General features: G+C 35.1%; 1 protein-coding gene across 3 annotated transcripts; it reads left to right on the top strand.

Moving 5' to 3' along the window:
- Positions 1-1,950: 1,950 nt before the first annotated feature.
- On the top strand, positions 1,951-9,859 carry LOC107807361 (bystin). 3 transcript variants are annotated; one of them, XM_016631720.2, is made up of 12 exons: positions 1,951-2,139; positions 2,248-2,460; positions 3,046-3,172; positions 3,335-3,386; positions 3,479-3,806; positions 4,819-4,898; positions 5,814-5,861; positions 7,631-7,777; positions 8,381-8,453; positions 8,539-8,614; positions 9,264-9,366; positions 9,477-9,859. In XM_016631720.2, the coding sequence occupies exons 1-11, from the start codon at positions 2,017-2,019 to the stop codon at positions 9,338-9,340; spliced, it is 1,344 nt and encodes a 447-aa protein (XP_016487206.2). In that variant the 5' UTR covers positions 1,951-2,016; the 3' UTR covers positions 9,341-9,366; positions 9,477-9,859. The 3 variants fall into 3 exon arrangements, with proteins under 3 accessions (XP_016487206.2, XP_016487205.2, XP_016487204.2); XM_016631719.2 differs by having other exon boundaries at positions 1,952-2,139; positions 3,338-3,386; positions 9,261-9,366; XM_016631718.2 differs by having other exon boundaries at positions 1,952-2,139; positions 9,261-9,366.
- The last annotated feature ends 3,323 nt before the right edge of the window (positions 9,860-13,182 follow it).

The raw sequence follows: 13,182 nt of genomic DNA, 5'->3' as shown, positions 1-13,182 counted from the left end.
ACATCTGATAGCTGAGACAAAGGAAATTAAGAATCAGCAACGACCTTTTTATGAAGAAAGAAAGTGAAAAATCGAAAACTTACGAAAAAGGTTCCACAACTCGGGAAAGGCTAGAATTGTGACCGGGATGATGACCCTAGGAGAAATAATGACGAACCGTTCCATCCATATATGGCTGTTGTCATTGTTTACACTGGTGAAGAGAGCATGGTGACCACGCTTGCTGAAGTTTATTACTCCCCTACGGAAAATCTTGGGAGCGTAAAAGTTCATTATGTGTGCAAGAGTCACGGTTTCTCCGATCTCGATGAACATTTGACTAAGGCAGGCCATCGTTTACCATATAGATGGGCCCACTTATGCTAAGTAGACCTAGTATTGGTGGAAAACTCCAAAATTATTGGGTCGAGCCCTTAACTCGACCCAAAGAGAACTGACCCAAGGTAAAGGAATACATATAGACATACATAAACCCTTCCTTGGAATAGGTTACTCGCTCTACCATATATGGGCCGAGGATTTCGAGATTGGGGCAGTTACAGTCTTCCTTCACAGTTGTGACACTAGAAGGACGAATGGATGAGGGAAACTTGCGAACTGGCCAAATCCGATGGCCTTGAGAAGATGCGGAAGGAGCTTTTACTTGAAGGTCATTTGTAGTGCTGAGTTGAAAGGGTATTGTAGTGCTAACAGTTGAAGGTTCAAACTTAACGTCAACCTTCTCGTCTTTGTTTTTCTTCGGGCCTCCACCAAAGAAAATATCGGTATTACCGAAGGAAGCAGTATATAAAGACATGGTGGTAAGAGGTATGTAAAAGGAAGAGTTCTTACTAAGAAAGTTAAAGGTTGATAAAGTTTTCTAAGTAGATGCAGAGAAGAAGAAAGACTTATGAAAATTGTGGGAGTAAAGAAGTAACAAGGATGAGTAGTAGAAAAGTTATAGACGACAAAAATCATGGTCATGATTACCTCGAAAATAAATATTTGTTGTATCCTGAGGTAGCACATGTTCGGGTTATTAAATGCGAGAAAGTCTGCGTCCTTTCAAATGTTAGAGACTGTTCAGGAACTTTCCCTCCAAGTAAAGAATCTTCACCTACTTTCCGGTAACACTAAGTTGCGCCATCGGAAAGTAAAAGGACTATCTGTAATGGGTAAAATTGGTTGATAACAAATAGCCGAATGGTAAGATGATATGTGGACCCGAAGATAGACAAAAGGTGAGTTAGGAAACAATTAGTATCGAATGCGGCATGTATGTCCGGTACCAGATGAATTCCGAAAGGAACATAATCAACGATAGATAGAAGTTCAAAGATTTCCCATCGGACAATATTCAATGAGGGAATATTTGCTGGCGTTAAATGAGTAGCCGTTACAGAGAATATTGGCATTCAAGCACACTCATTAATGGCCAGTTATTATCATTTAAAGAGGAGTTTGATCCTAATATCTTGTTTCCCTAGGTCGAACTATAAATAGTAGGGTTAACAACCATTATATGTACACAAAATACTCTTTACACAAAAGATTTACTATTTTGCTCTCATACTTCACTATTTAGCTCTCAATTTAATTGTTTCACCACTTATTTGTATTTTTGCTCTCGGAAAGGCTGAGTTCAGAATAAGGCTTGTTATTTTCTTTAATTTTGATCGCTATATCTTGATTTTAGTTTTATTTCTTTATCGTTGTAAGAGTATCATTCCGCTTATCTATAAATCACTTCGCTTATCTATAAATCATATTACAAATTCAACTATACCGTTTTACGGACAGACTATGACAATTTAAGACTTTAGGCTCGAAGGTCTGGAAAGTAGAAGAAGTAGCCGGAGCCAATCTAAAATTTGTCAAAACTGGCTAGTATTTAAATAGTTTTTAAAAATTTTATGTAGAGAAAAAATGATAAAGGAAAAAACAGCGTCATATATAAAGGATTATTAGACGTTGGCGCAAAGTAGTGTAGCCCTAAAACACACGCAGATACGAAGGTTTAAGCACAGCAAAGCAAAAATGGGGAAGAAGAGAGAACGACTCACAAATCCAGAACCCTTTCTTGAAGATGATGATTCCAAATCCAAAGCCTCCTCTAAAAAACGCTTCAAAGCTCCTAAATCCCACCAGCAGCAACAACAGGTAAAACCTTTTTTTTTTTTTTTAATTAAGTTAATTTAGACGAAGTAGTTGGTCTGGTATTACGGCACGTGGTGATTGGTAAATTGCTGATTATTTTTGTGTTGACAGGTTATATCGTTTAGCATGAGCTCAAAAATATTGAAGGAGGCATTACTTCAGCAGAAGGAGGTAGATGAAGAGGAGACTCGAGAGAGAAATCCTAACGCTCTAGTTTTCGATGAGGATGTTGTTGCAACTAAACCTGTAGAGGAGGAAGACGATGACGACATTGATAATTTTGGTGGGTTCAACGAGACCCAAAGCCAATTTGGTGATTTGGAGGTAACCCCTCTTAAATTTTTTAGCTTAATGCTTGCTTACATGGTTGATAAATGTAGTAATTATCTTATGTATCGTGTTATTACAATGCCTATATGAACTTCAATTTTTTTTTCTATATCTGGTTGCAAATGATTGTTTACATAATGTTTGCATGTGAAGTTAAATGGAGTAACATGGTCGGTGAGGATTCATATAGCCGACCCTAACTTGTGGTCAGAGAACATTCATACAGCAGACCCCAATTTGTTTGGAGTCTTATGTGACATTATTGATTATACTAAGATAGGCTGGGCATTCTGGGGTAGGTTGGCAGCAGCTTTTTGGGTGGATTTACTTCTAAGGATAAAGCAATAGAGAACTACAAATTACTCCTGTGATGACTTCTCATTATTTCTTAAACTCATTTCTAGCTACAACAGGAGCATTTTATCTGTTTAATACAGTAAGCTGAATTTTAACTGATATCTACCAAGAAAAATTTCAAATGTAAATAATAGTTAACTCACTTCTTTTTCTTAGCTTCTCCTGGTATTAGTGTACAATACTAAATGACCTTATGTTTTCTATTTTCTTTTTGTGTTACAGGATCAAGTTAATGAAGAGGAGGTGAGGCTAGTGGAGGCCTTTCTGTCTGCAGATAATCACCCCGAGCTCACATTGGCTGACATCATTATCGGAAAGCTCAAGGAAAAAGATGCACAAGTTTCTTCAGGTTTTATTCTCATTCACTTTAGAACGGAAAATAACTATCTCCAATAGTTGACTTCTTTTGATTGTTCACGAGCAAGCCAAGATTTAATTGCATTCATTATTAAAAAAAAAGAAGCAATTTGATGCCATCATGATGATGATAGCTGACATAGTTTGTTTGTAGAAGTGCAACCAATGCCCAAACTGGATGACTCGATCATTGAGTTGTACAAAGGGTATGTTCGATTTCATGGTCCTTAGTTATCAGTTCTTTATATGCAAACTTAGCATTAATAACCCTGGCTGTCTGGTGGTGCTTGTTATGCAGTGTTGGGAAGCATCTTAGCAAATACACTTCAGGAAAGATGCCTAAAGCGTTCAAACACATTCCTTCGTTACAATATTGGGAAGACGTTCTATATTTAACAGAGCCTGAGAAATGGTCACCAAATGCAATGTACCAAGCCACAAGAATATTTGCTTCAAATTTGGGTGTCAAGAAGGCAGAGCGCTTCTACAAGTTTGTCTTACTACCACGAGTTAGAGATGATATTCGCAAGAATAAGAGATTGCATTTTGCTCTGTATCAATCTCTGAAGAAATCTCTTTATAAGCCTGCTGCCTTCAATAAGGGAATCTTGTTTCCTTTATGTGAGGTATATAACCATTGTGAAAGAATTCTTTAAACTGATTGGAGAATTGCAATTATATCCAAAGTTTTCAATTTCTTCTGTAGAAAATAACATTGTTTTGATTAGCTATATTCTCTAGATTGTTTAAGTGACATGCTTTACAGTAAAGGTCGTGACACAGGGATATTGAAGAGTGGGTAGTGGTTTCTCCCTTTATCTACTTCTCTACTTTACTGATAATTTATTACTGCTCTGAAAAACTTCGTGATATCTGCCGATACATGGGTGCTGAGAGTTTTGTTGTTTACCGGGAGTTACTTGAGAATTTGCCTTCCTTCTTCGTATATAGATTTTTTTGCCATCAACAGAAGTTGTACACTTGAGGTTATATAGATTTATGCATTTTGTATCAGCTTTCTGTGTAGTATACATTTATTTATCTGTCACTTTCGTGTCTTAGGCTTGTGAGTTCGGTTGCATTGTGAATTGTGCACCTACGTCCTATAGTAAGTCTGAACATTCTCCCTCTCTGTAAACTATATAAATTTAGTCTTCGCAAAGTTGGTATTCACAATTTCTGTATTTCTTATGCAATTTGTCCATACGTGCTTCTTCATGAATGTTGAAAGTCCTGTCTGTGTTGAATTTGAATTCGAGCATTAAACCCCAACATCTTCTCTTTATACTTCTGATTCCCCACATTGGTTGTCAGTAATATTTTCCCATTAAATATTTTAATCTCATTGCAAGTATATCATTGCCTAAGTGAACATCGTGCTCTGATCACAAATGTTGTTGGTTTACCTGGCAGATTGGTAATAGCATGTATAGTAGTCTCTTGTCTCATGGCCATCATGCATTAAGATGTCACTTAGAGTGTCTGATGTTAAGATTAGTGTTCTCAGATACTCTGATGTGCTTTTCACATTGTCAGGACAAGTGCATTTAATATGGTTCTATCCTCTGTAGTATCTCTTTGTATATATCTGTATGATGCTTATCCTGTGCTTTCTGAAATGCCTATTTTCTGATCCAGTCAAGGACATGCACCTTGCGGGAGGCTGTCATCTTCGGCAGTGTTATTGAGAAGGTTTCCATTCCACATCTTCATGCTAGGTATGGCTGCTGGAAATGTTTATAATGATAACAGTGACCTGTGCGTTTTTAGGGCTTCAAAAGAAGATGTTGTCATCATTGTTATACAGTGAGATTCTCATAGTTCTGCTGGGGGTCTACCTATACTTTTGTGAGAACCATTGAGAATTTCGCTTATCGTTCTCACCCTTCACCATTTATATGGCTGACATAGTTATGTAGTAACTGTTTGTTTTTTTACCTGTTTGTTTTATGATGATTGGGGTGACAAGCAATCTGGAAGAAATGTATTCAGTTCAATATGCAAGAAACTGAAATTCAATCAAGTACTAATAAAGAAGTCAAGCAACAAGTATCTGCTACAAGTCTTTGCACTTTCCCTGATAGTGTTGTCCTTTCGTCCTAATAGTTGTAGTACATACACCTACAAATTGCTTGTTAATATTGAAGCTGCTAGGTTTGTAAACTATTTATACTTTCCTGTATCATGGCTAAAAACTGTCTTTCCGGCACAAAACAAGCCTTGAATGAATACAAAAACAAGATCATTGCAAGTTGTGTACGGCTTCCATCCCACTTTAGTTCTATTATTTGACTTGGATGGTGGTCAATTTGACTGGCTTTTTGGAGTGAAATTACTTCAATTCGTCAAAAGAAGAAAATAAGGGTAGGTGCATGTTAAGTAGGATAGAAATACTATTAAATCGGCAAGTTTTAGTTCCAAAATGTTAGATACACTTAGTAATTCAATAACCAAATTCAGCTCAGGACAAGATTATGGACAGAAAGAGTTCCTAACTTCTAAAACTTTTTTTTCTTGTTGCATGTTCTTTCATGTTTTGCAAGTGAGCACAGTTATTATCAAGCTATTGCTATTGTGACTGTAATACCTCATTCTTGGAGAAGTCTTTAACTTTATATCTTTTTGGAATGCAGTGTGGCACTGCTGAAGCTTGCAGAGATGGAGTATTGTGGCACAACAAGGTATTCTACGTGTTGTACTTCCTTACCTCATGTTACCTTACAGTTTTCAATGTTTTTCTTTTTGGTCCTTTCAGTAATAGCTACTGTTATGATCTCATGGTATTCATATTTGCTAAGCATTTTGCTGATCTTATACATGGAAGCTAAAATTGTTTCTCAGTATATCATCACTTGATCGGTCGATTCCTACCACATGGCTATGCAAAAAAAGGGAGAAAAAAGAGAGGAGGTTTTAGGAATAGATTCTTGTTTATCTAAAGATGTCTTGCAGCATGACATCTGAATATTCAATCATGATAAATTTCTGTGCATGCATAAATAAAACGGTTGCTTATCACAGTTAATTTTGAAGATTTCGAGACATCTTCCTTTCTTATATGTGTATACAATCCTGCAATGATGGAATAATCTTAGTTATTGCGTTGTTAAGGTTGGTACTAGACGATAGCACATGCTTCACATGGGAATAACTGGTGAATTTTATGTCTCTATTTTTGAAAGTTTTTATTGTTTTGAACTTTTTCCTTTTGGTTACCCATAAAATTGTATACTTGCCTCCAGGGCCTAGCTCAAGTGGCAAAGGGTGGTGGATTTGTGTCTTAGGTCACAGGTTCAAGCCCCCACACTATGCAAAGCAAAGCCTGGTATTTAAGTGGAGAAGGGTAGAGGGGCGGGCCCATTATCCACCGAGTTTCGAAGGCTGCGGTTGGTCCAAAGGATCAGCCCCAGACGGATTTCTCGGTCATCAAAAAAAAAATTGTATACTACTATTGTAGATAGGAAAAAAGTTTTTTTTTTGGGGTTGCCTAAGACAGTTTAGTTTGTGTATGACAGACCCAGTTTAGTTTGTGTATGACAGACAAACTGAGTTAATTGAGATAAGCATAACATGTTATGGTTGTCTGAATGATAGTATTAAAGTAGCGAGAATGGTGACTTGTTGGTGTATTGTTTGATCTTATTCACTTCATTAAGGAAATAATCTCAAAGTGGGATTTTACTGGGTTGTTGTTGTTGTTGTTGTTGTAAGGAAATAATTTTAAAAAAAATGATGATAGGAATTTTTGAAATAGTCTTATGGAAAAAAGTAATCTCTCCATATTGATATGGTTAAATAGTGAAACAATATCTGTTGCCAACTCCCTCTTTCAATAAATTTGGACTAGTTTGATCTAAAAATAAAAATATATGTTTGAATAGACTATCAGGTTCAATTTTGGTAGATAAATGCTTATAATAATAGTTAATGTGAAAAAGTTTGAATAGTTTGTGTAACATTAAATTTGTAGTAATATAAAGTAGCAATATTTTTTGTGAAATAGTAATCCATAGCAGATTTATACTGGTTACTATAAAGTAGCATTAGTTTATATTAGTCTGCATTCTTGGGGAAGGGCCGGACCACAAGGGCCTATTCACCAAAAATGTAGGGTATGGCTGCGTACAATAAACCATTGTGGTCCGGCCCTTCCCTGGACCCCGCGCATAGCGGGAGCTTAGTGCACCGGGCTGCCCTTTTTTTTCAGTCTGCATTCTTGGGGAAAAAATCTGTATTTAAACAAAGATGTCAAGTTTTTAGGGATGGACCTACAGGAAATAGTTGCTTTTATTGAGATCAAGGGGAGCTAAATTATATGGATGGATTTTAAGTATCAGGATAATTTCAATCATGCAAGTTGTGTAGGCTCATGCCAATGTAGTATTCCCTCTAAGAGTTCTTTTTCCACGACATTTAGTCTAATCAATTTTTTTCTTGCTTTTTGCTGCAGTTATTTTATCAAGTTACTAATTGAGAAGAAATATGCTTTGCCCTATCGTGTACTTGATGCCATGGTATCACACTTCATGGGCTTCTTTGATGAAACAAGAGTCATGCCTGTGATCTGGCACCTGTCACTTCTTGTATTTGTGCAGAGGTTAGTTTCACCCTGTCATTTCTTGTGGTATTTCTTCCTCTTCATGGTGGCAATATATTAAAATGGTAATAAAGCTTTAAGGTTACATGTCATACTTAATCCATTGATAAGCTACCTGTTAGACTCATTTACACGTCTCGCCTTCTAATAAGTATTTTGTCTTTTCTCTCAAGTACCAGGATTATCATACTTGCTTTGAATTTTTTTGCCATTGTCCGCAAGGATTGAAACTCCTATGTAAAGATATCATAATGAATTTATCAACAAAAATAAAAAGGGCTATAAAATGACGAGTAGCAGCAACATCATTTATGTTAATGAACAGATTTAACATCTTGCTTATTTCTTATGTCTACTTTCCTATTGCGTATGGCTGACACTGCATGACTTAAGTATATTTGAGGTTGACAAGTTTGCTGTCACTTGTTCTGGTGATGTATGCCCTTTTCTATCAATAGTACTTTACTAGTAACCTTTATCTTGCCTCAGTATTGGGTTCTTTCTTTTTTGCATTCTTGTCATTTTGTCCAAAGAACATGATAACTTTTGAAGAGATGAAATTTCTGAATGTTGTTTATACTATGTGGGCAAAAATCGTTACAGGTACAAAACTGAGTTGAGGAAAGAGGACAAAGCTAACATAAGAGCACTTGTTGAAAGGCAAAGACATAGACTGGTATGCTTTTGGGTTTTATTTTTGTTGATTCTGTTTTTTGTTGCTGCAAGCAAACATTCAAGTTATGTTTGTGCCTTCGATGCAGATTACACCCGACATATTGAGGGAAATTGATAAGAGCAGAAGTCGGGGGGAAAAGGAGGATGATGCTATGTCAATTGATATCCTCTCATTGATGGTTTTAATCTTTCAGTTACGTATCTGCTTGAGCTTAATTTGGTTTATTTGTGCTGTCACCTGCTATTTCCATATCATAGAGGGGTTCTTAATGTTGTAAAAAACTGTGGACGATACAAAAAGTCTTTAAATCTTCTTCGATAGTGTATGCTTCAGTTCTGCTATATCAGTAAATTTGCGCTTTAGGGATATCTGTGAGTGTGCATATCTGCATTGATGGGATAATCACTAATGGTTCCCCTCAGACATTAATTAGGTGAAACACTGACAAGGAAAGATCAATGTACCCTTTTGTTATCCCCCCCCCCCCCCCCACCCCAAAAAAAAACAAACCAAAACCCACTCCATTTTTCAGAAGCTGTGAAAGGAATCTGTGGTAGGCAGGCATGGTAGGTTGTCATGCATAGCACATAGCAAGGTGCTATCTTCTGTTTGTAAGTTTTGTGCATCTTTGAAGCCAGTTGCTTTTTGCAAGTTGTATGCATTTTAACAGGTTTATTTCCTAAGGTTCTTTACGACTGAAATAAAATATTAGATGTAGATTCATCTTGCTAAGGTTCACTTGTTGGATATTCCTATTACTATTTTTCTGCTGCATCATTGGACAATTTTTTCTTAACTCTCTATTACCAAGTCCTCTTTCTGTGATCAATAAAGCAATTGAAGAAGATAGGTTTGATATCCCAGACGTTCCTATGGAGGAGGACTAGATTTTTGATCAGCAACCTCTATGAGGGTAAGATATTAATTGCTGTAAATGTGATTCTCACTTTATCGTTTATATACGCACGAAGCTCCAGCAAATACCAGAGATTAAAAAGTGTACCTTTACTTTTTCCTATGAAGTATGTGATGGTATATTAGCAGTTTCTGGATTCAGTATGGATAGAGACTGAGAGCTGTGCCACATGATACATGAGCATTCCTGTGTGGGCTGTTGGAGTTGGGAGTTGACTAGAGATGTTGCAATATATTCTTTCATGATATTTATAATTTTTGGTCATGTCTTCATCAGCTTATGCCTAAATAGGTATATGCGACGAACCTCAAAAGTGTAATTGCCCTGGGTTTTCAAATTTTAGTGTACCCCGTGACTTTAAAAGTTTGAGAATCCCAAGTAGAGATGTGTCCTCTTTTGGTAAACAGTATCAAAACAGATTAAACTTATATTTACAAGAAACAAAGCATTTACAGGCGTTGAATCAAATTTATCTCCCAAGCTTTGCTTAGATGTCAAGTATCTCTTCTGAATAATAACATTTTTTTTTCTCCAATATTTTTCTGTGTTTGATTGGCGAAAGAAACTTATTAGGTCTAGTATTGTTACTGGGGTTCTATATACTAGTGTACAAAATACTTTTCATTCCCGTCATTTTTGTGCTTGAAACATCAAAATGGACCTTGGCTTCACTAAAATAAATGATTGTTGTAAAAGTAACTGGAACAAAGTTGACCGTTATTTGAATTTGATGTTCTTAGCAAAGTTATGCCTAATTTTGTCCACCAAACTTTAGACAAAATAAATCTGTAGTGCTGTCTTTGAATCGAATTTGACGTTTTCTTTAATTGTGGTTTTCTTGGTTAGTTTGTGCACATTTTAACTAACTATGAACACTTGTGCACACTTTAACTAATACTCCTATATGAGTACCTGTTATCAGACAAAATACCAATTGAGTACCTGCTGTCAAATAGAATTTACCTAGTGTTATCTCAACTTGGTTAAACGCGTATGGTAGTTTAGTGTCTTAAATGAAATAAGTTTAGCACCGTCAAAACTTTAATATTTGTAAATTAGAGGGTGTTTGGCTGAGCTTATAAGCGGGTCAAACTGGCTTATAAACACTTTTTGGCTTATCTACGCGTTTGGTAAAATTAAAAGTGCTTATATAAGTAAAGTGCTTATAAGCCAAAAATAAGCCAAAAGCCATAAGTTGGTCTCCCCCAACTTATCAAATTTCAGCGAGTCAATTACTCAAATGGTCACTCAACTATCCAAAATTATCTCCTAAAGTCACTTTTCTTTCGTTTGTAACAACAAAGTCACTGAACTATGCATATTGCACTCAGAAGGTCACTCAACTAAATTTTCCAAACTTTGGATTGCCAAATACCTATTTTACCCTCTAAATTATAAATATTTATCTTCTTTTTATTTTTTTAAAACTTTTTAGTATTAACAACAAAAATTCAAAAAATTATTTACACAATTCAGAATGAAAGAAAATAAAGGTTGTAAAATATATATTCTATGCACGTAATATAAAAATAATTATTTAAATAAAGGTATTTTTATAATATACATTATATATTCTTGAAAATTATGCTCAATTATATTATTATGTTTCTACCAACTTACCGACGACACAAAGTTATGTCACCGGAAAGCAGGGGGACAATCTGTATAGGGTAAAATATGCTATGTTAAGCCGTACGTAGAATATATATAATATAATTGAGCATAATTTCAAGAATATATAATGTATATTATAAAAAATCTTTCTTTAAATAATTATTTTTATATTAGGTGCATGGAATATATATTTTACAACCTTTACTTTCTTTTATCCTGAATTGTATAAACAAAATTTTGAATTTTTGTTAATACTAAAATTATTCTAATTAATTTTTTTACTATGCTCATTATTTTATTATTTCATCAATATATGTGCTTAAATACTTTTTATCTTTTTAATTTATAAATAATATTTATTTATTCTATCGGTAAGTCCATAATGTAAATTAAAAAGGAAAAATTATAATATTAAAAAGTTTAAAAAAAATAAAAAGAAGATAAATATTTATAATTTAGAGGGTGAAATAGGTATTTGACAATCTAAAATTTGGAAAATCTAGTTGAGTGACCTTCTGAGTGCAATATACATAGTTCAGTGACTTTGTTGTTACAAACAAAAGAAAAGTGACTTTAGGAGATAATTTGGGATAGTTGAGTGACCATTTGAGTAATGGACTCAATTTCAGCTTGTAAGCTCTTTAGGTTTGGCCAAAATATTTACTATTCTATCCCTAAAATACTTCTTTTTAAAACAAAACTCTACGTATCCCAGTTCTTCATAAAACCTAAACATACGTTGCCTCTCTAGCAGTGCCATTGCTTCCTTTTAGGGGTGGGCATCAATCGGTTCGGTTCGGTTTTGAACATTATCGGTTTTGCCTATCGGTTATTGGTTTACAAATATCATAACCCAATAACCAAACCGATAAGATATTGGTTATCGATTATCGGTTAATCGGTTATATATCGTTATCGGTTTACCCGATAAGATAAAACAACTAAATTTTTTTGCAATATATACAACAAAGAAATCAAACTGCCAGAACGTGTAAACTACCAATTTTTGTTGTTTCTTAACAAAAGCACGCTCCCATTTCTGTGCAGTATCTACTGATGTCTGGCGGAGAACTGGTGGTGAGTCTTGCGTCTTGACTCTTGGGGGCTGCGACAGAAACAAGAATGAGAACTGAGAGACAAACGACTGAAGAGTGAAGAGGGAATTAGGAAAATAAATAACCCTAGTATATACTTAAGGGTAAATTAGTAAATTACATCATTCTTATTGGGTTATCGGTTTTTACCCAATAACAAAAATGCAAACCGAGCCCGAACTGATAACCCAATAAAAAAAAATTTAACCCGTTACCGAACCGTTAACCCAGTAACCCAATACCGATAACCCAATAAAGAATTAACGGTTCGGATTATCGATTTTACCCGATATATGCCCGCCCCTACTTCCTTTGTTACGTGCTTCTTTCGTTCTTCTATGTAACTATCAGATAAATTTCAGGTAATTTGTCCCTTTCATCCCATCTGTTTTAAACTTTACTGAGTATTTGTTGTTTGTCACATTTATGTTTCTCGGGCAGTGTTTTTCTGCATGTATAACAGGCCAGCCTTTCTCTTTTAAGCATGAGTTTTCTTGTCTTCTTACTTTTGTGCACATAGAGATAACATTATTATATATAGAGTCAGAGGATGTATACGAAAGGATTAATTAAAAAGTACTCTTTCTTATAAAATAAAGACTATAAAGTAAAGACAAGTATAGAGAGAAACTGATATATTATTCGAATTCAAACTGATGTACATAATGAACTGAAATCTCTTCTATTTATAGAAGAAAGGAAGCTGTTGTGTAAGCTGCTACTACAAGCTGTTGTGTAAGCTGCTACTACAAGCTGTTGTGTAAGCTGCTACTACAAGCTGATGTGTAAGCTACTATTGCAAGCTGCTACTATACCAGATATGGATAATCTTCTATTGAAAGCAATGTTTATCCATAACGAAGTACTGAATGGATAAGCTTATTATACCCGGTATGGATAATCTTCTACCTAGGGTAATGATTATCCATAACCGGGTACTGAAGTGATAAGCGTCTTCAGGAAGCTTATTTCCAATAGAGTACTAAATAGATAAACATATTTACGGTGGAGTCCCATATGGATAAGCTTCTTCAGGAAGATTATTTACAACGGAATACTAAATGAACATCCATAATATAATATATTTATAACAAATTTTCTTGGA

Source organism: Nicotiana tabacum, chromosome 10 (genome assembly GCF_000715075.1).
Source record: "Nicotiana tabacum cultivar K326 chromosome 10, ASM71507v2, whole genome shotgun sequence".
Taxonomy (NCBI): domain Eukaryota; kingdom Viridiplantae; phylum Streptophyta; class Magnoliopsida; order Solanales; family Solanaceae; genus Nicotiana; species Nicotiana tabacum.
Note: the sequence above shows the minus strand (reverse complement) of the source record. Positions and strands in the feature narration are given on the sequence as shown.

Excerpts from the sequence above, each read along its gene's own strand:
- LOC107807361 (XM_016631718.2), top strand. The coding sequence starts at position 2,017 with ATGGGGAAGAAGAGAGAACGACTCACAAATCCAGAACCCTTTCTTGAA. Across the intron at positions 3,807-4,818 it reads TCTTGTTTCCTTTATGTGAG|TCAAGGACATGCACCTTGCG; the intron begins GTATATAACCAT and ends TTTCTGATCCAG. Across the intron at positions 5,862-7,630 it reads GAGTATTGTGGCACAACAAG|TTATTTTATCAAGTTACTAA; the intron begins GTATTCTACGTG and ends TTTTTGCTGCAG.